Source organism: Myodes glareolus, chromosome 25 (genome assembly GCF_982192425.1).
Source record: "Myodes glareolus chromosome 25, mMyoGla1.1, whole genome shotgun sequence".
In the NCBI taxonomy this organism is placed as follows: domain Eukaryota; kingdom Metazoa; phylum Chordata; class Mammalia; order Rodentia; family Cricetidae; genus Myodes; species Myodes glareolus.
The window spans coordinates 21,384,918-21,411,073 of NC_142050.1; the positions used below are offsets into that span (position 1 = coordinate 21,384,918).

Sequence of the window (26,156 nt, forward strand, 5' to 3'; positions counted from 1 at the left end):
GAGGAGAAAGATAAAGAAAGGAAAAGATAGAGAGAAGGGAAGGAACAGAGAGAGGAGAGAGAGGGAAGGAGGGAGGCAGGAAGGGCCACACAGGACAGAGGGAAGGAGGGAGGGAAGGAGGGAAAAAAGAGAGGGAGAGAGAGAGAGAGAGAGAGAGAGAGAGAGAGAGGATAAAGGAGGAGGAGAAGGGCATTCTATTTACCAACTACTTAGTTTTTGTTCAGCAGAAGGAAAAAGAAGTCTTAAGTCATTGAACTAAATCAATCTACCAATTCACACCGAAGGATAGTTTTAATATCCTGCTAATTCATACCAAAGAATAGTTTTGATGGTTAAGATGCATCTCTCTAAATATTCAAATTATTAAAAAGGAACTAAGCTTTTGTTTTAAGTATATTTCTGTTCTCAGAAACCGTGATTATGCAAGTAAAAAATCTCTAGGATTATTAAAGAAAACACATTTCATCTGTCATATTCTGTACTATAAATCTCAAATTATACTTTAGACAGTCAATCACTCCATCAAGTTGGCACCACTATTTGCCAAACACTGTGCTTGGAATTTTGGCCTATGATGTTATAAGGAAACCTTTCTCCCTGAATATATATATATTTTTTCTGGTGCAATATTAAAACTTTTTCTCAGATCTTGTAAGCAGTTAGACAAAAAAATCAGATTCTTTTAAATTACTACAGAAGTTAACATTGAATTTGGACAACTCACATAATAAGCATGGAAACTCCAGGTAGGTGGCATACTCCATTTAGAAAATATGAATCCAGATATTTGGGATTAAGAAGTTATTAATATAGAAGAACAAACCATAACTCATGTTGGGCATGTCTGTCTGGGTCAAGCATGCTTTTGACGGACAGACATTCAGACAAGGGAAAATATGTGGTACAGCATGTTACCCCGCATAACAAACATACCTTTGCCATTTTGTCCGCCAGTTGCAGGCGGCCATCAAGTTCTCTTCTGATCTGGGCTGCTTGCTCATCAGCATTATCCAGCTTAAAATGAAAAGAAATGCACGTGGGTATTAAAATGGGACCTCACTGGCATAAAAACAAAGTCTAAATGACTAAGAAATACTCAGTAAATTCCCTCAGCTACCTAGTCAGAAGTCTGCATGGTTCCACTGTAGCCCAATTATAATACTTTTCATTGGGCTTTAGTCATAAATTTTAAATTTGGAAGATCCAATAGTTCCTTTTAGTAGGTTGTGGAGGGCCGGACCACATTCTCCATTGCTTCTAGGAACAAAGGTAGAGATTGACCTCTGTGACCCCAAGGTGTGGCGGCACACGCCTTTAGTCCTGATGCCTGGGCGGCAGAGGCAGATTGACCTCTGTGACCTCAAGGCGTGGTAGTATACGCCTTTGGTCCCAATGCCTGGGAGGCAGAGACAAGCAGATCTCTGTGAGTTCAAGGTGATGTAGCACACGCCTTTAATCCCAGCGCACGTGCTTTGTAACTCTCTACCGCTGCGTCCCTGCCTACTCCCGAGGCATCATCTGGGATAATGGGCAGTGGACCGATTCAAGAGTGACACGTCAGAAGCGAGGACTGTTTCCTTTATAAGGGCTGGGTTCCCCTCATTCTGGGTCTCCGCTTTGGAAGCTGATGCTCTCCCTCTCAAGAGGCATTAAAGCTTTACTGCAGAAGTATCCTAAGTGCCCCGCGTCGTTCTTCCTGGCGAGACCGTAGCGCGGGACAGTAGGTAATCTAATTACTGGAATAACCCTGTGCCGAATGTGTTTGCAATGATCCTAAAACAAGAAATCCTTGTTTCCTTGAGGTTGACACGATTCATCATCAAATTTCTTTATCACGTTCTCCTCTCTTCCAGGTCATCCCTGAGCACTTATATTGATGAGTTTCTTACTTTGTTCTCTTTTGGATGACAGGACCTCGATTAACATTTCATTTCTTACCTACTTTTAAAAGTATCTCTTCATTTTTTTGGTCTCTCCTAATGCTAGACAGTTAAAGCACGGCTTGACTGTCAACTTTCTGCCGCTGAAGTCTTCATGCATTGCTCATCCTAGTGAAGGCACACATGCGGCCAAGACATGTCCGCACATTTCTACAGACAGGCATTGATTTAGAGCTCTACTTCAGGGTTTGAAATTCAATAGAAAGCAAATAAAAATGTAATCATTATCTTTCAGAAATCCCGCACATATAGGGAAAATTATTCTCACTTGCTAATTAAAATTATTCTTAAGTTTTATTACAATCTCCTCATGCTTATTCCCCTTCTCAATTACTCAATTTTAGTTCATCGTAAGATGTTAAACTTGTGATGTTCAGTGGCAAATTCCTTCCCACTTCAATCCATTCTCCTTTTCTATCCTAATTATCAGAAGCTAGACCAAAGGATGTAGCCATATTTTATTAAAGATAATTTAAACATTTATGTGTACGTATGTGAGTGTGACTGCATGCCACATGTGTGTAGATGTTCTTGGAGGACAGAAGGGCGTGTTGAAGCTCACAGATCTAGAGAAACAGGTGGTTCTGAGTGCTGTTATTTATTTTTTCCACTGGAGAAAAATCAATAAAAAGGCGATTTTTATCTAGAGGAGTCATAGATTTTCCTCTCAGAACATTAGTATTTGAAGAAGTCACAAAACCCTTCAAATTTCACCAGAGCAATGTTTACCTCATTAAAGATATACTCTTTAGATTAACAGTTTTACTTATTTATTTTTCAAGACAGGGTTTCTCTGTGTAGCCTGAGCTGTCTGTTCCTTATACCAGGGATTAATGGCATGTGCCCCCATAATCTAGCTGTTTTACTTAATTTTAAACTCATTTCTGAATTTCATGGGGTTCGTTTTGCAAGAGACACTGAACGACGTTAAAAATGCCATGTCTTCAGTGCATCTGCCTGAGGATGTAGGCAAAGGAAAGCATTGCTGCTCTACACCTCTTTGCAAAGGTAGCACTTCAGCGATCAGGAGTCCTAACTTCAGTGAGCCGAGACACTGAGCAGTGCTGATCCCTCGTGGTATCCTATAATAACCACAGCCTTTTACCCAGCCCCCAACTGGTTGGTTTTGATAATGATGAACTTCCTCTTACACGATGCTTAAAAATACATTCTGCTACAGAAAAGAAGATTTTAATTTATATGACAAAATAAAGGATGCTCCCCAGAGAAGGCAGCATTGATAAACATTGAGGAGCTTAGAGTCTGAAGCCTGAGACCTCTTTGCAATTTCAAAGGTCCGAGTGTCCTTCTGAATACTCATGTTCAAAACTAGCGTCACTGATTGAAAAATCTGAAGTGCCTGTGTCTCTAGCTACAACACACCATGGGAGATCCAGACTTACCTTTAACTGTCTACTTAAACGTTCAACTTACTCAAAGAAAAGGCACATTGAATTTAATGGTCCCAGAAGAGATGAATCTTATATTTTGACTGATTATGCTGAGCACATAATGCCATGTTCTAAGTGATGTGTTATCTACCCCATTCCTTAAGCCCTAAATACAGGGGTCGTCTTTGCCCTCTCTTTCCTAAACAGCTCAAGCCCAATCTACCTACAGTCATATAGAGCAAGACCTAGAGCTACATAGTTGAAGACATGTGTACTTGTAATACTTTACCAGATCTCTTTTGGTACATGAATAGTATGTATACCTGCACATGTGTATATGTACACATATGACCTTCAAGCTACAATAAATACGTCCCATTTTGCAAACAGCTACAAATACTTCTAATATGAAGTAATTAAGAATAAAGGTGATGGGATGGGGGAGGTAGCCCAGCTTGTGAAGTGCTGTGTGATGATCTAAGTCCAGGTACTTAGCATATCTAGAAAAAGCCAGGTGTGGGATGTGGTGACACACATCTGTATTCTTGGACTTGGGCAGGCAGCAAGAGAATTCCTCACCTTGGCTGGAGAGCTACCTTAGCTAATCAAAACGCATCTGGTTCCATAAGAGATCACATTTCAAAAATAGGCAGAGATTGACTGAAGAGAACTGAGAACTGGCACCAACCTCTGGCCTCCACATGTACACACACACACACACACACACACACACACACACTACATATACAAGGGAACACACATACACACCTGTACACATAAATGCATTCTCAAAAAGGGAGTCAAGAAGAAAACAATTTCTTTGTTCTTTAAACCCTCAGTGCAACCTAAATACGTGATTTTTGCACACGCGCGAGGGAGTATGGTGTTCAGGAGAAAGCAAAGCCCGAGTAAATCAGAGTGAGCTTGTGAAGATGCTGCTGACACAGCAGAAGCCATCGCGAGGCATACAGCTATGTGGCCTCAAAGTCTGCAGCCGAGGATCACAGGCAAGCCTCCACTTGAGCAGTACACCCTCTATTGCAATTTCATCTCCTCCAAGTACATGATTTCAATGTTTTATGTGACAAAGGATTACTTACTGCACAGATGTCTTCCACCGCACTGGGGACAGGACTTTTAAAGAGTGTCACTCAACCCTGACCATGACAGATGTGCAAAAGCCCCTCTCATCTCAGCAAGGCCTCTAGTTTATATCACACAGACATTTTGACTTCAAGTTTCAAAGTATTTCACTAGCTTGACACATGTTGTCAAGAAACGTACTTTGGTTTTCCTCACCTTCATAGCTACAGACATAGTATTTCCCCATTCAGAATTCTCTAGCTGAGAACTCTGATCTTGATACATAGGGGAGTTGAGACTGTTTAAACTTCTGAGCAGGATTTCATAGAGAAATACGTTTTCCTTCCCAGAACTGCTTGGGTTTGATAGCTTAGCTACAGTACAATTACTACAAGAAACAGAACGAGTATTGGAGAAATTTCTGCCATGAAAAACTTACTGGGCTCAGAAAGAATTTGTGAGTGTGGAAATACTCAAAATGGAGAACTTTGGCAGGCTGATCTCAAATCCTAAACTATCATTGCTCATTTTTTTTTCTCCTGATTTGCAGAGAAAAAAAAAAAGCCCCAGAGAACAGAAATACTTTTGAAGAGTACTGGGTAGGCCTGTACATGTTGAACATTATCTTAAAGAAATTTTTAAAAGAATTTATTTATTTTACATCCTGACCACAGTTTCCCATCCATTCTCTCCACCCACCTCCCCTCTGCCCCGTCTCGTCCACTTCTCTGTTTCTATTCAGAAAATTGCAGGTCTCCCATGAGTATCAACCAAACATGGCATATCAAGTTGCAGTAAGACTAATCACCTCTCCATGTATTAAGGCTGGGAAAGGCAAACCAGTATGAGAAATAGGGTCCCCAAAAATAGTGTCACAGACAGCATCTGCTCCCACTGTTAGAAGCCCCACAGAAAGAAAGGGCTATACAACAGTATCATATGTGCAGGGGGCCTAGTTCAGTCCCATGCAGGCTCCTGGGTTGTTGGTCCAGTCTCTGTGAGCCCCTATGAGCCCAGGTTAGCTGATTGTGTGAGCTTTCTAGTGGTGTCCTGGACCCCTTTGGCTCCTACAATTCTTCCTCCCTCTCTTCAGCAGGATTCCCCAAGCTCTGCCTAATGTTTGACTGTGAGTCTCTACATCTGTTTCCACCAGTTGCTAAATGAAGCCTCTCTGGTGATTACTGAGGTGGGTACCAATCAATGAGTATAGCAGAATATGATTGGGCATCATTGCATTGACATTTTTTTTCTCTCCCGTTATGTTTGGTTCTATCCTAGGGTTCTGGGCCATCCATCCTCTGGGTCTTGGCATTTCAGGCAATGTCAGGAGTGGGCTCGCTCTCATGACATGGGTCTCAGGCTGGACCAGTTGTTGTTTGGCAACTCCTACAATCTCTATGCCACCCTTACCGCAGCATATCTCATAGACAGGACGACTGTAGGTCAAAGGTTTTGTGGCTGGATTGGTGTTTCCATCCCTTAACTGATAGTCTTGCCTAGTCACAGGAGATGGCTGGTTCAGGCTACATAATTCCTTATTTCTAGGAGTCTTAGCTGGGGCCATCCCTGTAGATTACTGGAGGTTTCCCTTGCACCAGGTTTCTACTTGACCCTGAAATGACCTCTATTCCAGTTGTCTCTATCAGTACTCTCCCCCCCAACCCCAATCCACCTAATGGCTCAGGTTACTATCCTCACCTACCCTCAGGACACCCACTAAATCTCTTCTACTTACCCTTCCCAGGGAGAGACGAGAAGAAAGTTGTTTTTAATTCATTTTTAATTATGTGCATGTATGTCTTTGTGTGGCCATGTGCATATGTGAGTGCTTGTGCCCACAGAGGACACTGGATCCTCTGTAGCTGGAGTTACAGGCAGCTGACAACCACTTAATGTGGGTGGGTGCTAAGAAATGAACTCAGGTCCTTTTCAAGAGCAGCATGCACTCTTAAACAATGAACCATCTCTTCAGCTTAAGAAAACTAGTGCATTCAATATGAAGATAACTGTACCAAGTTTCACCCAATAGATTCTTTACATAGACCGTGACTGTGCCTTCTAATGCTCCAAAAACTACCACCAAATTCTTGAATTCATTAAATCTAATCACAGATTAATAGATTGTTCTAAAAATGTCCTTCGTGGCATTATTCAGTATGAAAGTCCTATGTGATTAAACTGCTCTTGCCAACCAGGCTGACTGCCCTTTATTAATCTTTTTGACCACAAAGGAAAGATTAATAGTTCTGTTTTCCGTAATGGCATCTTTGTATATGCTAAGTTGAGCAATGTGGACCTCTCTTCCTCCCACTGGAAAAAAAAAATCAACTACATTTTTCTCTGAATTTCCACTCCAATTATGGAATATTTTTGCAATTCGCGTATCTGGTTAATTTTCTTACCAGTATGAAAAATACAAATTGATTTATATTTGATTTATGATTTATACTGTTTATATAGCTTTGTATTTCCCTTGAGGTTAATGCATAATGGTATACTGCAGAAGTTTTATCTATAAATCTGTTTGTTTACATATGTCCATCAGAAATAACTGATGCAAACAAAATGCTTCTCTAAAACCAGTTTACAGAGTACTTTGGGATTTATCATATAGTTTTACAATACCCATTACATACTTGGATGATGTCCACTATACAAATGAATTCTCTAACATGGCCTCAAAACAGTGATCAAAATATTATTATCAGATTACTGTACCTCACTTGTTAATTCTCTGTCACAACTTAAATCACAAATGGAAACAGAGCATTTCTCTACCCAGATGACTTTAGTTAATATGTTCCTAAGTGTCCCAGTCCCTCATTGTCTCAGGCTGTGCATTTCTGTCTTCGTTATTAGCTGCTGAGGTTCAGATCGTCTACTGCAGCTATTTCTCAATGAGGTGTCATAAGTCAGGGCACAGGGCTTCTCCATCTCTCACGTTCCAGATCTAGGAGTCCACACAAAGTTCTTTCTTTATAGTCACCCTAACATTAATTCAAATTAAAAACTAGAGTTATCTTTAGAACCAACTCCTTAAAGGTTGTCCATAATTGTATATGAATCTTACTACAGTTGATCATACTGAAATCTCAGAAGTGGAAGGGAAAGCCCCAGGGGATTAGGAGAGGAAGGAAATGGATGAAATAAAAACTAAGTAACAGAGAATGACGCCCTAACACGTTAGCCTAGCATTTAGACTCTCAAATGCTTTGTAACAAGCCGCCATCCTAACCCATTGTACAGTTGCGTTATCTACAGAAATTTATCTATATTTTGTATCAATCATGAATGTTCAGACATTTTCCAAACTATGTGCAGTAGGCTCACTTCTCCTGGGGGAATCCTTTTCTTCCAACTTTATTTTGTTTTCCCCATTGATCTTTAAACATCTGAGAAAAGTATTTGAACCAAATATTTAGCAACACAAATACATTATCCAAAGATCTACTTTTCACAACTGTCTTGAATTTCTCAGATTTTTATGATCTCTTCCACCAAATGCAGTGCACATGCTTTGTTTTCACTTTACCTCATCCTACTGACAGGAATGAAACACATCCATCTTTAATAGTGAGATTCAAGGAACTCAATTTTAAAGCAAATACAGAGAATAATTCCACTTGTATTTGGAAGTTTCTTGAATCCTAATTTATTCTTCACATTGATTCATTTCCTATGAAGCAACCCCATGAGAACAAAACTAAAAATCTGCTCCTTGCCTTTTGATCATTAAAAATGCGCTAACAACTACAAAATAACTATTTTTTTAGTAATTTCATACAACAAAAGAACATAAGGAAATGAAGCTATTCCCTGACTCTTGAGAGCAATGTGTTCCCTGTATGATGTTATCTATGAAAGAATCAGATAACATCCTGTCTGCTTGATACAAACCTTTAAAAGAACTCCCTTATATCTACCTCTTAAATTATGCATAAAAATCTGACTCAGAAATAGAAGTTCTGCCACAGATTCTTGTAGAACAGTTCTAAGAGTCTTAAAAATTCATTTCCCAAATCACAGTTTCCTTTGAATACGTAAAACAGGGAAAAGATGAATGAGTTAATTAGATAGAAAATTACCCTATGTGAACTGAATTAAACTATATTAAATAATGGATCAAAATGTTCAAAGGCAGGAACGTAAGAAATTTAACCTCAAACGTTAAAGTCATGCAATTTCTGTAGCCTGGAGGATATACACACTGTTCTATAGGTACACAGGCATTGATGTATACATAGCCATGCACACATAACCTTAAAATGTCAGATGCAACTTTGTAAAATCTTATACATCACAAAGTTTTTCTTCGGAATCTATATTAATATTTAATATTTTAGGACTGGATAGAAGGATCAGGGGTTAAATGTAATTGCTCCTCTTCCAGACGATTTGCGTTCAGTTCCCAGCACCCACACCAGGCTACTCACAAATGCCTGTAACTCCAGTTCTAAGAGATCCAATGCCTTTGAGTCTCCATAGGCACCAGGCATACACGTGGTACCCATATACACAGGGAAGTACTCACACATGCATGAAAAGTACAAGTTAATAAGGTATTAAAAATTCATCTTTGTAAAGAATTAATTAACATTTCCAAGCAACAATTTGCTATAATATTTACTTGCTAAAATGGTTTAATCTATATTCACATTAACCATCCTGGGGTTGAAATTTTACCACTAAATAAAATAATGCACATAAACTCACTTTTCCATATAGCAACTGTAACTTCATCATGACTAATAAAAACTACATACAACCATCACTTATTTGATATCATTAACTGTTCTAACTTTTATAAACATTTACCTCGGTGAGCCTTAGAGCATTCATATACAGTGGGTCTCATTACTGCCCCCTTAAGTCAAGAAAATCTGAATCACAGGTGGTTTAAGCCACTTTCCCACAGTCACACAACTGATAAAGGGTTGGACAAGGGTGTTGATCTTACTGGTGAGCACAACTGTTTCACAGTCCTAAGGTCAGTGTAACATATACCTTCTGTTCTTTGTTTTTCATTATATATGAATAAATGCACACAACAGGAAACACATTATATATTACTACACAGTTAATAGGAAAAATAACATTTACCCTGTTTAGGTTGTTAAAATACAGTAAAGGAGGCATTTCACACACACACACACACACACACACATACACACACAGATCAATAACAGAAAATGACAGGTGGACAGAGTATGACAGAAAATTGTAATTTCTCATATTTTTTTAGTCTGTCTCAACATTTAGCAAAAAGAAATGAAGGTAGGAGGAGGGAGGCCTTTGTAGAGGAAATGGAATTTCCTTTGGTCTTGAAGAATAGAGAGACATGAGAGCTAAGTGGTGAGTATCATGCAAGGTAAAACCAAAATGTAAGGAGATGAAGAATGACAGCTATTTATGCAGTAGTTACACAGTTAAGTGTTACATGACAATTAAACGTGCTACAGATGTAGGACTGTATACGTTTCATGCAAATTCTGTACCACTTTATTTTAGAAATAGAAGGAACATCCACATATTCTCATGTCTGAAGGGGGTTCTGGAACCTTACCTCCACAACTACAGTACAAATGATTCAGAGATGGAGAGAGAAGTCTTAATTATCAGAAATTGCTTATATAAGAATCATAACATCACATGAACATAAGAAATAATGTCGTTTTAAGTCTTTAACAACAACAGAAGTATTTCATTTACTCTGTACTAAGACTTAGGAATTGATCATAGCTATTAATTGTATAAGATCTTTCTTACTAAAGTAATAACCAGACTGCACTATACTAAGGTGATTGGGACAAAAAAATTATATTTTTTTCTAGTTTAAAGCAAGGAATTTTTAAGATAAGGCTTAAAATATTAAAATTCTCTCAATGACGGCTAAATCTCTATTCCAAAATCTTATGTCAAATTATAATTATAAATTTGCATATCAAATTACATGTATAACGTTTATATAGACAAATAATATTTTGATTTTAATACACGTAGTACCAAACTGATTCCAGGAACACCAGTGAGAAGCCCTGCTTCTGGATAATTGCTACCATACAATGGAAGGCTGGAACAATGCTTGAGCAGAGAAAGCACTGCATTGGAACAAAAGCCAGAGACCACGTTTTATAGAAAAGCTGTAACAGACAAATATAAGCAATTCCCACCACTGCTGGAATTTACATTTATATTCTGTTCCTTCCGAGAAAAGTTGATGATTCAGTGTTTTCCTCTAGGCAGATATGCAGGAATTCTGAAATAGAATCCAGAACACAGAAACAGAAGAATATATGGATAGACTTTAGTGAGACCCAGCTGTTTAAGAGTTTTATATGCAGGAGAGAAGTAAATACAGATCTCTGTTTTGGTTTCAAGTTGCAATGTTACCCACAGCCTCATGTTATAAACACTTGTCTCCCAGTTGGAGACACTGCTTTGGGAGGATGCACAATCTTTTGGCGGTGGGACTTAGCCAGAAGTCATAGAGCCCTTGATGTGTCTTGTCTAGGGCCCTTTCCATACACTCTGCTTCCAAAGTGCCATGAAATGAGCAACTCTACTGAACCAACCATGATGTTCTGTCAAACAAAGTATATAGGGCTATGTGACTATAGGTTTGGGTTGTTTTTCACAAGAATTTGGCTTTGGAATTTTGTAGTGAAACTCAAGAAATCACTACAGAAAAGTTGTACCAGAAGTATGGTCTTTGGACAAGGGTTGTAGGAGGAATTTGGAAGAATCAGAGACCTGGGCTAGAGAAGCTCAAAATACTGTAAGCAGAGCTGTACAGATGGTTTTGGAGGAAACTCAAAAATCTCCTGGAAACAGAAGTGACCATGAATTTCTTGTAGGAATAGGGGCTCTCTTGGAGACTGGACTAAAAGTTACTTTTTTTTTTTACCTTCTGGCAAAGAATCTGTCTTCATTTGCTGCTGTCCTGAAACTTGATGGGAAGCTGAGTTTAAAGGTAAAAAATGAATTACATGGTGGAGGGAATTTTCCTTGTAGCCTCTGGACTGTAGCATGGTTATGGATAGCGGATTTTTGATTACTAAAATTTCTGAGAGTTAAAAAGGCCTGAGAATATAAGGGGAGAAAAGTATTGCAGTAGATTTAAATATATACAGTATGGCTAAAGAAGGAATAAGCAAAAGGTTGTGAACCATGAAAGTATAGTGTTACATTATGGAATGTTATTTTAACGAGGCAAAGACGTGTCACATTTGTTTATGCTGTGGAATATTACTTTATCTATGTAGAAGAGTGTTGCATTTGTTTTTGCTGCATTTGTTAATGATTTAAAGATGTGTTACTTTTGTTTGCGTTGCATTTGTTTAATTATATAAGGAGGTATTGCATTTGTTCCACCTTGCCTGCCCAAGATACCTGATGTAATAAAGAACTGACTGGCCAGAAGCTAGGCAGAAGAGGAATAGGCGGGGCTGGTGGGCAGAGAGAATAAGAATAATCTAGGCTGAGGAAAGAAGAAAATTAGGGAGGCATATGGGGCCAGACAGGCACAAAAGAAGCAGGAAACATAGGACATACAGAAAGAAAGAAAGGAAGGTAAAAAGTCCCAAGGCGAAAACATAGATGAAGAGAAATAGGTAAAGTTATAAATGCTAAGCTATCTCCAAGCATTCATAACTAATAAGAAGTCTCCATGTCATGATTTGGGAGCTTGTTGGAGACCCAAGAGAAATTTTGATACAATGTTACAGATATTGGTGTTACCTTTAAAAATTTGAGTTACTTTCTAGTGGGGCACTTAGAAAAATGTTCCTTTAAGGCTAGGCCCTAACCATCACAAACCCTGGAACATAAAATTACATAAAATTGTTCATTTTAAGAACTTTCATTGAGAAGAGAGATCCCTGGTACATCTTGTTTACACAGGGAAGTCTAAGAGTTCAGCCACTCAGGCCTTCAAAAGCCACACCAGCAACTACCCAACGAGACTTGGTAGCAACTCAGGTGGCAGCAGACCTCAGTATCATCCATGTAACGCCGCATTTCCAGGCATGTAGAATGTGTGACAAGACCATGGGGACATCTACTGACATTTCAAAGGAAGGCTCTGGATGTTAGACAATGTCTAGCAGAATTAGATTTCCTGCAAAGACCCTTGGGTGAGAGGGAGGATGATACGTAAAACTGTGAAGGTGAAGCCTAGGCTGCAGTGGAGACCATAGTGGACTAGGGATGCCATGATGTGGGAAGTCACAGATAATACATGGAGTGATCCTGAGAGAGAACACAGAAGGCTGGCAGGCTGGAGACCACCTGCATGGGATTGAAGGGAACTACAACATTCAGTGGGTACTCTAATGGGCTTAGTCTTGTTCTGATCTGATCCTTACTTCTGATCCCTCTTATCCCAATTAAAATATTCCTCAGCAGTGCTTCCTACCATAACAAGGTAAATCCTAAACTCTTTCATCAAATTGTTTGATTCTTTAAGCCCATCTCTCATTTATCTAGAAATTCATACAATATGCCTTCTAGCTTACTGCAATCTGTGCATAGTTAGATTTTCATCACTCTGATCAAATACCTAAGAGAAAATAATTGAGAAGCAGAATTTATTTGCTTCATAGTTATAGAGGCTTGTCAGTCCTTGTAGGAGAATAGATTCTTTTCCTCATGGTGGATGGGGAACAGAGAGAGGCGGAGGTTTCTAAGAAGAATTATGCCTTGTAACATAAAGGGGCCTGCTTGTTGGGGTGTCCATCCTGCCCAGAACCCCACAGCTGGTAAGCCCCAAAGAACATCACGCACAGGACTCCATAAGATTATAAACTGATTGGCCCATTAGCTCTGGCTTCTTGCTAACTAATTCTTACATCTTATAGTAACCCATAATTCTTGTCTGTGTTAGCCATATGGCTTGGTACCTTTTTCAGCTGTCAGCTCACATGTTCCTTCTTCTGTGGTCTGGGCAGGAATGGAGAGGGAACTTCCTGCTTCCCAGAATACTCCTGTTCTCTTTGCTCCACTTCTACTTCCTGTCTGGTTGACCCGCCTATACTTCCTGCCTGACCAATCAGCATTTTATTTAAAAAACATGATTGACAGAATACAGATAATTCTCCTGCACCAACATCTCTCAGGGATATACCCTCAGTGACCTAATTCTTCCAGTGAGGTGCTGGAGTTGTTAGAACCTCCTTAAATAGGTGTGACTAGCTGGGTACCAAGCACTCAACACATGAGCCTGCAGAGGGCATTTGATATTCAAATCATAACATGAGCCATCTAATCCCTTATACATTTGTCAATGGTATTTCTTCCAGGAGTTAAATTTATGTGCATCTTCTAAAACTCGGGAATTGCCATCTTTTAAGAGCAATCTTTACAGAGGTGATTCAGGAATATAGAACAACCACTGTTCTCAGTGTGCATCCCAGCACCAAGTTGAGAGACTCACATCTACCTGTAACTTCAGTTTCTGGGAAGTTCACCCTCTTATGGACCTTATGGGCACCCATAAACTCGTGCAGACCCACATACACATAAAAGTGAGATTTAAAACAATCTTTAAAAAATCCTGTTACACTGAGCAAGACTCCAAAATAGAAGCTGACTTTTTCACATTGTCATATCATCTCCCCTTTGTGGACACACTTCCCTTATCCCCTGACAGATCTAGCCATAGGGAAGAGTCCTATAATGGGACCTTCGAAGAAAGTTCCTCAGTAGTCAATTTGCATCAGCATCACCAAGGAACAACAGACATTAAATTCTCTTGTACAATCTGCTGGACTTAAAGGTCTGAGGGTACCTAGTAGTTCTAAAAGATCTTTTATTTTGCTATTGTGCATGTAGAGTTGAAAAATCATAAAGAAATCATGAGTGTAATCCAACACCAAATTATGACATTGGTATTAATGTATTCATGTGAGGTCCACAGGCACATACCCTCAGAAGTGTACTGATGAACTCTACTAATATCTGTCTTCTGATATCATGAAAACACCTCGAGGGAAATAACCAAATCTGGGTCATGTATCATGGTTTTGCAAGATACAAATTCTCCATTAAAAAATAACAATAGCCCACGGGCTGCAGAGGTGGCTCAGCATTTAGAAGTATGTACTGCTCTTGAAGAGAACCAGGGTTTGGTTCCAAAAAAACATACTGTGGCTTACAAATACCTATAATTCTAGTTCCAGGACATACGATCCCTTCCTCTAGTCTCTATGGCAGCACATACATGTGGTATACATATCTGTGCTCAGCATATATGTATAAATTTATATACATAAAATAAAAACAGATAATTAAAAAAATCCCAGTACTCTTCATATATACTAAAAATGTACTTTCAGAGAAGATATTATTAAAAATATGATCTTTTTAATAGCTCAAAAAAAGTACCTAGTATTAAGCCTAATAAAAAAAACTGAAAGAACTCTATGGTAAGAAATCGCTAGATGATGGAAAGATCTTTTTGGCTCTGGATTGTCAGAATTAATATCATGAAAATGGTTGTACTACTAAAATTTATATAGAGAGTTAATACAATAACCATTACAATTCTGATGTCATATTTCACACATTTAGAAAAGACAATCATATACAACCACAAAAACCACAATTGGAGGTATGAAAATACAATACCTCAAGTCATACTACAGAACTACAATGGCAACTTTGATTGAATATTTTCATTAACAATCAACCATGAAGGACATCATTCCTAACTATGTTTGAAACAGCAGCTTCATTAGTAGTTGAGAAAAGTAACAAGTAGATCAGCAAAACTACACCATTCCTAGTACTATTATGAGAAATTCTCATCGGTCTGTAAATGTGTTCTCAGTTTTAAAAGTGGAAAAGTTGGAAACATTGTCTAACACCGACAGGCTAGACCTAGAAAAACAAAACAAGCAAAAGCAGAAGCCAGAGGGCCTGAAAATTTTTAAATGAAAAGCACAATTAACACAACATTTTGGAGAATTTTTATTAAGGAATATTCTCTATTTTACATTTTTATGACAAGATTATCACTTAGTAGCTTACAACCACCCTGTTTTAGCTGGGATTGTAGGTGTGAGTCAACACATTTAGCCAAAAAGACAAAGCAAGCACACAAACAAAAAGCAAAACCACTAGAACAAGACAAGGACAGACTCTTGTTATACAGCCTATAAGAGCTGGCTGACTTCCAACTCAAGATCCTGTCTCGGGTTCTCTGGTGTAGGTGTTATAAGAGTACACCACTAAGCCCAACAGCAATAACCTTTTGTGTGGCCATACATAAACCCAAACTAAAAAATAAAATGTATAGTGAAGTGATGCACACTAATAAAAATGTATAATTTGATTTATTTACAATGCTAAAAAAATCTAATTTTTAGAGGGGAAATTTACTGAATATTACTAACCAGAGACTCAAATTCACTTAACTTGAACTCATCTAATTTATAGTACCAGGCAATTGCATGAAAAAGAAATAAACATATTTATAAGTATTTATAGTTATTTCAAACATCAATTTTAGTATTTCAAATTCACTTAAATCAAACTCATCTAAATTACAGTATGAGGAAATTCTGTAGAAGAGAATTAAACATATTTATAAGTACTTATAGATATTTCAATCATCAATTATAATATCTTAAAAATGGGAAATAATAAGATTTATTTATTTTCAAGGTCTTAATCATACTTGAATGTTTTAAGTATTTTTGACATTTCAAATTACATATACACGCAAATATCCCTAAGTAATTATAATTTCCTCATTTATTGCTTTATTTTGAAGGTTATCAAATGTAACTCTACATAAAATGTGCATTTATTTCCTCTGAAACACAATAACTTTCTAGCATAAGTCTTGTATGAAAATAAGTGAAAAAGAAGATGGTGGCAAAGAAGGTCAGTTTTAGTCTTGGGAACATTTTTCTTCTAGGTCATGTACTTTTGCAGGCTTTGAATTAAAGTATTCAGAACATTTAACGCCTCATGGTTTCTGGGTTTGGGGGGGGCATCCCTTTCATACGGAAAGAGCCAAGAAAAAAAAAGCAATTACTTTTTTATTTAAGTAAGCCTAAATCTAAACTCCAAATTCATTTCCACACCTTAATGTTAAATGGTTGGAAAGCTTCTAGAGAAATGGAATCATAAACACTAAATTCAGTTCACAAATATTTCTGATGGCCACTTTTGAAACATTCTGGCAGTTCTGCGATATTCTTAACTGCCCTTCAAGTTCTCAGAGTACAAGGAATTTAGGTGAGGGATATTTAGAGATCAAGTTCTTAATTAACATTGCTTTGACTTTTGAGTAAATCTAGGTGAGTCATTTTATTTCAGTTAATGGAATGCGATTATAAAACATTGATGAAGGTTGCTTCAGGCAGAAAAGATCAGGATCTAGATAGTGATAAAATTGAGTTACTTAATCCTCTTAAAACCTAAATACAGAGGCAGAAGGATAAGCATTCCCATGAGTATATACGGTACTATGCATATACTATTCAGGTTCTGGTCATGGAGTTATGCTTATGTCTTTACACTTTGGAAGACCCTTACCTTCTTATGTGAATGTCATTGTGAGCCACGACCCCACCTCTTGTTCTACAGTCTGTGCATGTGGGTCTCTCTGGCCCAGAGAATTTTGGCAATTAACCAAAATTCTCATTTTGGTAATGTGTTTATGATCATATACTATCCTGCCTTCCTCAGACTCTGCAGGAAGAACCCATGCAGTAGTGATTACATCACTGTGGCATTTACAAAGGCATGCTTTGAAAAATTAAGGCTAGCAAATACCTAGATGTTATCTGTCACTGTATTCTGCTCATTTCACACAATTCATGGAGCATATTACCTATTTCCATGCATTACTATGGGTAATGAATGAGCTTATTAATGCACGCTGTATTCACCTTATGCCATATTTTAAAAAAATCTTTAATAAAAATTTAATTTCTGATTAAAGAAAATAAGCCTACTGACCCAATTTAATGTCATTTTAAGTTATACAAAATAAAATTGTTTAGTAATTTAGGCTATAAATGCCCATCTTTTATATCCAGTATTATCCCTGTCACTGCATTTTGGATATTCTCCTGAAATTAGAATTTCGGCTGACAGTTTATTCTTTGTCCTTACTTACAGCACTTTTAATATTCTGGGCTAAATCGTGGCTAATGATCTGTAGAGCTATGATGAACACTCTGGATGAGTTCTTCATGATATGTCCCTCTAGTTTCTTATCTATATTTCTTCCTATTTTGTTCCACACATGTGCACCAGTACAAACATACTGTCCTCAAACCAAATGACAACAAATTTTAATATCATAAGACCTAATTTATGGTAATGCTAAGATTATTATTTCTTAGAATATATTGTTATAATTTTATAACAAGTATATATCATAGATGTATTTAAAAAAATATAACAGCTAAACAGCTATTTTTCTTTCAATCATCCCAGACTTCATAGCTTTAGCATGGCATGGTATACCTCCTAACTTGAACTTTTAGGAGATTCCTTAATTCCATAATTCTGCTAATTGTAGCAAAAATAATAAAAACTCAGAGATGGATACTGGGGTTCAACCCAAAAATCATAAGCAAAGCAGTCAAAACACTAGAAAGCTCTTACCTTTATGAAACCTTCAGACTGAACAAGAGTAAGTTTCTGTCTCATCCTGTCTTATATTCCTCTCTAGTGCTGGGGTAAAGGCATGCACAAACACTGCTTGGCCCCTATGGCTAATTAGTGCAGCTGCTGGGATTAAAGGTATGTGCCACTACTGCCTGGCTTGTATGGATGACTAGTGTGGTTGTTTTGCGTTCTGATCTTCAGAAAGCTTTATTTATTAAAACACATGTGAAATATCACTACACCCCCTCTTTTTTGTCTAAAATAAAAAAGAAGGCTATAACTAATATAAGAAAAATTATATACAATAAGTACAATAACTATATAAAATATATAAGACAATAAATTGATATGGGATTTCCCTCTGTGTGCTGTGATTAACATAAATGAATAAAGAACTGCTTTGAGCCTATAGCAGAGCAGGGCGGGGCAGAGCAGAGCTAGGCTGGGAGGGCTGGATTGAATGCTGGGAGAAAGAAGGGCAGAGTCAGAGAGACACCATGTAGACACCTATCAGAGACAGACACCAGAACTTTAGCTGGTAAGTCACAGTCACATGGTCATACACAGATTAATAAAATGGGTTAAATTATGTAAGAGTAAGCCAATAAGAAGCTAGAGATAATGGGCCAAGCAGTGATTTAATTAATATAGTTTCTGTGTGGTTATTTTGGGTCTAAGCAAGCTGGGCAGCCAGGAAGGAACAAGCAGCCTCCCACTACAATAAATACATCAACAATGTCTAGTCCATTTGCACTTGACAAATTTGGAGAAAATGATCCATTAGCTCTACTATCTTGGTGAGTCTAAAGTCTCGTACCTAATTTACTCAATCATAACTTGTTTTCTGCATCTGGTAAATGAGGGAAACTATAACTGTAACTATCTAGTCTTCAACTCCCTCTGAGACGCAAGAAGGAAACAGCACTGACTGAGTTAGCATGAAGTGTGAATAAGCTCCTTCAAAAAAATGTGAGAAATGACATAAACAGCCGGCAGCCTAGGCAGTCACCCAATATTCCTTTGCAACATAGGGACATCCATCTTCAGCCTCCAGGCCTAGTATATCCAACAGACATTTCCGGGAAGCAGGATATTTGGAAAGGCTGTTCCTCCTTGTTTTGACAATGTTTGGCAGTCACTTTCATTTGTGTCCTGTTTGTCCAATTAGGACAGCATACTATCAGCAGTTGAGACAAGGGTATTTTTTGCCCAGTGCTTACTTTTGTCACAAACATTGTTTCTAGGAATGCCCTCTCTACAATCCCTTTTAAGGTGACCTTATTTGCTACAATTATAACAACTGACATTTTGATTTTTCCACAGATCTCTGGAAATCACCTCTCCTATCCATGCATCATCATGGTCATGAGATTCAATATTAATTGTATCTCAAATCCATTACTCCAAAGGTGCTGGCCTTGCCATTAATGTCATAATTATCATTTTGCATGAAGAATTGGCATTTTCAAGAACAAGAGATTCAATTATTATTTGTCTAGCTTCTGAATTTGGTATCATTTTATTTACTGCTGAAGTCAATCTCGGTAAGAAATCCTTTATAAAGGCCTCCTTTGGGCCCTGTATAACTTTAGTAAATTACTCGATTTTCTTTCCTATTTCTCCAATTCTGTACCAAGCATTCAAAGCTGCTGTGTATCAAAAAAACAGGGTCAAGTCTATGCACTTCAAAACCCGATTTGCAATTTCTATCTCCAGAATATTCCCTTCCAATAAAACACAAAGTGTTTTCTGACTCTCTTTACTTTTCATATTTTGTTGGAAGAAAACAACAACAACAAATTAAAACCAACATGTATACACACACACACACACACACACACACACAGGAGTTATGTGTGCATGTACTTCACTTGCAGAAAAGAGAATATCATTCTTTCTTTATTTAATACTTTCTGCAAAACCACCATTTTTCTTCAGGAAAACTTCCCCCATAAGAGTAGGTTTTTATGATTTTTGTTTTCCACTTATTTTTAATGAAAGATCTCTAAACATTTTCAATCAGGAACTAAAATGAGTTCCATTTTCAGCTCAGATATATGAAGAGCTTGAGCCCTCATCACTCCCATTCTTAAAAGCAAAGGCTGAACAAATAGAAAAATAAAAAAACCTTTCTTAGACTTACAGGCCCCATACTTGAGAAAACCTTAATCAAAATGTAAAAAGACACAGATTTGAAAGGTATAATATTGAAATAATCAGGTACTAGATGCCATGCTGGTAGAGCACTTGCTTACCCAGTGCTTTTGACAAGGTGCTAAGCTGAATACAGTTCCCTGTATCACTGACTTCCCTTCTAGTGATAAAGAGCCAAGAAAGTATTCCAAGTAGCCATGGAAGAAAGAGTGGAAGGTTTTTTTCTAAATTTATCAGACCCTTCTCCCAAAATAAAAGATTTTTCAATGAGAAAACCCAAGGCTTCTTCCAGTTTCAGTGAAACAATACCACCACACCTGTGGTTTTCCTGTCTCATCTCTTGGAGACACAAAACCCAAAGCACAAAAACTCAGTGATCAGGGTACAGAGAGCTTAAGAAAATACATTGTGACATCTGTCGTAAAGAAGGAAATAGGGGCTTGAAGGTAGAAAGGAATGAGTCCCCTGGACAAGAAACAGAAACACAAAGGTTCTACCATAGTGACCTAGGTTCATACAAAGATTTATTCAGACCAAAAGGCAGCCCTTCCATTGTCCAGCACATTGCTATGGACACATCTCCAACACTGCAGTAGACAACAGCCAAAATAGATGTGAGATACAGACTCTCTGTGGAGTGAATAGAGAAGCTCAGAGTCAAAGAACATGGGAACAAAACAAAGCATAGATGGTGGAAAAGTTATAGAACTCTAACCCTCACTACTGAACTATTTCCTGCTGATAGACTCAGAGAGGAAGCAAACCTTGCTTTCGATTATGTACCCACTGATGATTCCACCAGGCATAATGACACAGTGAAAATTAGCATGGTGAGTGCATGAATTGTCTGCAGTATTATTGACACACTACTTTATTATAAATTAATTCTTTATTCATCTAAATTATTCACAATAACATTAGTGGTACAATAAGATAAGAAATACAAATAGGATCGCAAAATGGTTAAAGATAAACACAGATACATTATAGAAAAAGTCACTTCCAATCTAATGGTCACACAATGGCCCTGGTTAAACTAAGCGTATCATAAACAAAACCAAAATTCATGAATCTAGGAAAGGGACTAGTTGAGATTGAGGAGGTTGCTAGAGACAGATACAGAGTGTGGGGAAGAGACTGAATACATTAGAAACACATATGAGGTCATTAAATACAACTAGTCAATAGAAAAGAAAAACAGAACAAAAACACAAGCATATTGAGATTTTGAAGCTTCTTGTTTGTATGGCCACAAGTAAGAGGCACAACCCAATCTATGGTCAGATTAGAACAATTCTCACATAACAGCCTTATTAGCTCAGATCCTATCATCTGATACAATATACCCGACTTTCTAGAATAAATCAGGATGTATATAAAGAGATGAATAAAAGACTCAGAAAGAACAGAGCAAACATTTGAACCAGAAACACTGTCAAACAAGGAGATTTAATTACAACTATTAATACACCGCCAGTCTCAAAGGAAAACGTTTAAAACTCAATAGAAAGTGCTAATGCTAATAAAAAAGCACTCAACAGTAATGAAGAACATCGTCTTCATAACAGAAAAGTTAACTGTTTAAAACAACATACTGATTGACTATAGCATATCATAGTCAAGATGAATTATATCAATAAAGCGTAAGAAAGGAGGAAGAACACTGAATTGTAGGGAAGCTGAACTGGACTTGAAAGACCTCTAGTGTCACATGAGGAAGGAATTAGGTGATTTTAGGATCTACAATATATAACTTAGGAAACCTAGTAAATATGCCTAAAAACAGAATGTGTGCTACATCCAAAGAAGACATAAAATAAAAGCATAGAAAGTATTAAAGACAAAATGATATAGGGACAAAGGAAAGCAGCAAGGAAATAACAACAGATTGCACTATTTAAGTCAACTATAGTAATCACTTTAATTATGAGTGGTCTAAACACAGGCATTGAAAGACAAAACTATCTGAGTGGGTGTAAACAAACAAACCCTCAAGACCCAATTACACGTATAAAAATAAAATCATGTTAAAAGTCAACACATGGGAAAATATCCACCATGCTAACTCTAATCATAGGAAAGCTCCAGCTAGCTCCACCAGGTTAAGACAAAGGAGGCTTTGGAGAAACAACAAAGGACATCACGATAAAGGATGTAATTCAACAAGAAGACAGAACAGGTCTTAATAGGCATGTCTACATGAGGCAAATTCTGATAGAACTGAATGCAAATATAAACCCACCATTATATCAGTGACTTGAATGGGAAGTATTGTGTGCTGCAAGTCACAGGAGAGAGAAATTATAAGGTCCAAACCTCATATGTAAGAACAGTTTTAAAAAGAAGACAAAAGATTTTGCGTTAATAACCATGAACCTGTAATATGTAGGAAGGTATTTTATAGGCAGTATAAATTGGAATGTGTAGCTAATTGTTTGGGAGGTTCTACCACCTCACTGCATTTGGAACAAGGAAGCAGTTGGTTCAGCTTGTGTTCTTTAATTTGGTGAGACTTTTGATAAATTCACACTAAATAGCTACTAAATGACTGAATCTCAATTTTATTACTTAGTGTTGCTCATCAACATTAACTTTACAAAAGGACCACTATGGACAGTAAGGGAGGCAATGTTTTAGCTGTATACATTTGTTAATACATAAGCTTGTGATTTGCTGTTATCTTCCACTATCAAAACACCACCTGGCTTAATGATACAGCGAAAACAATGACAGTGAGCACACGAATTGTTTGTACGGTTAAGGTGACATACTAATTTATTATTAATGAATTCTTAATTTATTAATTTAAATTATTCACAAATTAGTGATGAAAAGTAAGGAACATGATAGGATACAGAAATTAAGAGAAACAAACTTGCAAAAAGATTAAAATAAATATGTGTACAATATAGAAGTGCAATTCTTAATGCATTTTAAAATGGTAGAATTTGGGTAATTTGAATTGTATATTAGGGCTGAGTTAAATAATACATACACCCAAAAAAGCAAAAATGCAAATACCTAAGGAATATATTATTAGACAAATCAGCCTAGAAATGAAAACCATATGAGATTTTATTCAATTTTCATATGCATGACTTGAATAACAACTTAAGAGAAAACATATTATTAGCTGTCATTGCTTTAAATTAGCCAGTTTAACAATCATCCTCAATTCATTTCTTCCTCTCTGAGGTTAAGAAAAAAATTTGAAATTTCAATTACTTTGATAACACTCTGAAAACTAGCATCATACTTTAATGACAAATTATTTTGCACTGAGGAGCACTGGCTCATTATATGTTGGAGACATTGTTGAGGCTGCAGATGACTGTCATTTTTATATTCACAGCCCACCCTGTGTATGCCTAGTAGCCACAAATGTGCTGTCCTTAAATAGGGCACATGGGACCAATCATGACTGGCTAATGATACTGACATTCTCCCTCCACCCAACTTCTTCCAAAACTTCTTTCAAATATCACTCTTGATTTATTAAAATTCAGTCTCACTCAGCTATTCAAGAGAAATGTTTGTAGAATGAAAAATACTTATTCATAGGATGATAAACAATGCTCCTGCCATGCATCAGACATGGAAAGGACAGGCATCGCAGCACTTACCTGGCATGCGTTATAAAGGAGCTGGTGCTCCAATTTCTTAATACCCAGGATCTGCTGGAACATTTCATAGAGCTGCTCCTTGCTCAGAATAAGCTCAGACACGGCACTCAGGGTCATCCTGTTTGGCTGTTTACACAAGTCTTCTTCTCCCCTGTAAATGGCATCATATTTGGCTATCCATGAGCTCAGCACAGTCTCTTTGCTCAGGCCATCTATTTCCGGCAAGCTGCGTACACGTTTTTCTATGTTCTTCTTAAACACCTCTCTGAAATCATTAGCAGAACACCCTCCACTCTGAACCATTCTGGCCACTCGGTCACTCTTTAGAAAAACCTGAAAAACAGAATCAAACACATCTGTAATTAGGCAGGATCACTAATATCTATGCTTTCAGCAACCTAGCCTGGACACAAAATGTTCTGCCATGGCTCAAAATGCATAATCCAAGTATAATACAATACACAACAACATATGAAAGGAGTCGCAAATCTCTTGAAACTCTCGAGAAAACTGAGATAACCTACAATTGTGTCCCACCTGAAGGTCAAGGATGCACACACAAAAGTGGAGTCTCAGTGTTTGTTAACAAAAGGCCTTTCAAGGAGACTATAGTTCCATCTCATTCCTCTGCTGCCTGAGAACACAGTGCTAAAACAATGGCCTAAGAAGCAAGAGTTATTCGGTGAACACAACATCCTCTGGCACTTTGACTTAGGGCAGTGGTTCTCGACCTTCCTAATGCTGTGACCCTTTCATACAGTTCCTCATGCTGTGGTGACCCCCAACCAGAAAATTATTTTCATTGCTACCTCAAAACTGAAGTTTTGCTACTGTTATGAATTATAATGCAAATATCTATGTATTCTGGTTGTCTTGGAGGACCCTTTCACAGGGGTATGAAGATATGACACACAGATTAAGAACTACAGACTTTGAACTTCCCAATCTCAGAAACTAAAAGGACTAAACTTATGTTGTTTATAATTCTCTCATCAAACTACTCATCTAACTCATTCTCATTCAAATGGTTAAAAAAAATAACCAGAAACACATGGCCAACTTCCATACTTATATTTGGTAGGCTGGGTAACTACTAAGTAAAAGAAGGTTTAGAGGCCAATAGTTTTGTAAAAATACACTGAAGTCAATAAACAATCTATGTAGCTGTTAACCCAAACTACTTCATGACACAGAGGTTGGAGATATTTGACTGTCAATGTACATGGATGGGGGGGTCCCTTCCACCTTGATTAAAGGTCAGGGAGTTCAGGCCTATTCTTACTTCTTCAAGGTTATAACAGGAGATTTGACCCAGGGTGTGGCTATCTACAGGATGCTGGGCCTGGGGTGTGGTCACTGTATGTCCTGCCTAAAGGACAAAATACTTTAACTCAGAATGTAGTTACTTGATGTTTTAGGTATTGAAGTGGTAATTACTTTGTTTGTTCCTTGTTTGTATCATGGTAAAGAAGTCTTGCCTTCTCCCTGTTTTGGATTGGAGTATACAAAGCATATGAAAAATAACCCTGGGTAAATTCAGTACTCACTGGATTGCCCTCCTGACTCTATTTTATGTCTCTGTCCTTTGCTTTTGTGTATGTTCTTTTCTGTCTAACCTTTCTAATCCACACGCTCCTACCCTAGAACGCATGAGCCCATTGGTCCTGGATCCCGACAGATGGCCCTCAATGAAGGGCTCACAATGTATGTTGCCCAATGTGGGACCCCAACAGATGCTGCCCGGATGTGTGGCCAGTACAGGTAGAGAACGTGGTGAATACCACAGATGAATAAGGTATCACAAGTATAGAAGTAAAAGGTGAGCACTCAAATTAATAATAAATGTGGAAAGGAGTAAAAATTGTATATAACTGTAGATATGAGATAAGGAAATAGTATTCAGCTGTGTGGACATTTACTTGTGTATATTTTTTAAAGCCAAGAGAACTGCAGCAGTGAAAAGTACAGAAATGTTTAGAGTGTGCAAAGAGTTTAAACTTCTCCCTCCCTCCCAACACTAGTGGCACAGCCACCACAGTTTTGGGTCTAGGCAAGGGAAAGCAGCAAGGCCCTGCACATCTGCTTCAGAGCTGGGGAAGAGAAAGCTTGCAATCCCTCCTGACAGACCAAGCCTGTGGCCACCACAATGCATCCAGCACATCCTCCTAAGTTTACAAGCAGCTGCGGTCTCTGCCACTGCTGCTCAGCAGGCAAAGGAGTGAGTGATTGTGCCATCCTGCCCCCCTTGGGGTTTGCTGTCCCCACAGCCCCAGCTGTATCCAACCTGCACCATGCTGTGTGTAGCCAGGAAATGCAGGAGACAGGACATTTTGGAGGTCTGT

General features: G+C 37.8%; 1 protein-coding gene across 9 annotated transcripts in view; it reads right to left on the reverse strand.

Moving 5' to 3' along the window:
* Cadps2 (calcium dependent secretion activator 2) overlaps nucleotides 1–26,156 on the reverse strand; it is a 535,973-nt gene that overhangs the window by 304,454 nt on the left and 205,363 nt on the right. For all 9 annotated transcript variants that reach the window (XM_085683581.2, XM_048450971.3, XM_048450976.3 and 6 more), the window contains exons 3-4: nucleotides 23,815–24,147; nucleotides 934–1,014 (exon numbers count right to left, since the gene is read on the reverse strand). In XM_085683581.2, coding sequence (XP_085539707.2) covers nucleotides 934–1,014; nucleotides 23,815–24,147 — 414 coding nt within the window. The remainder of the gene's footprint in view (nucleotides 1–933; nucleotides 1,015–23,814; nucleotides 24,148–26,156) is intronic.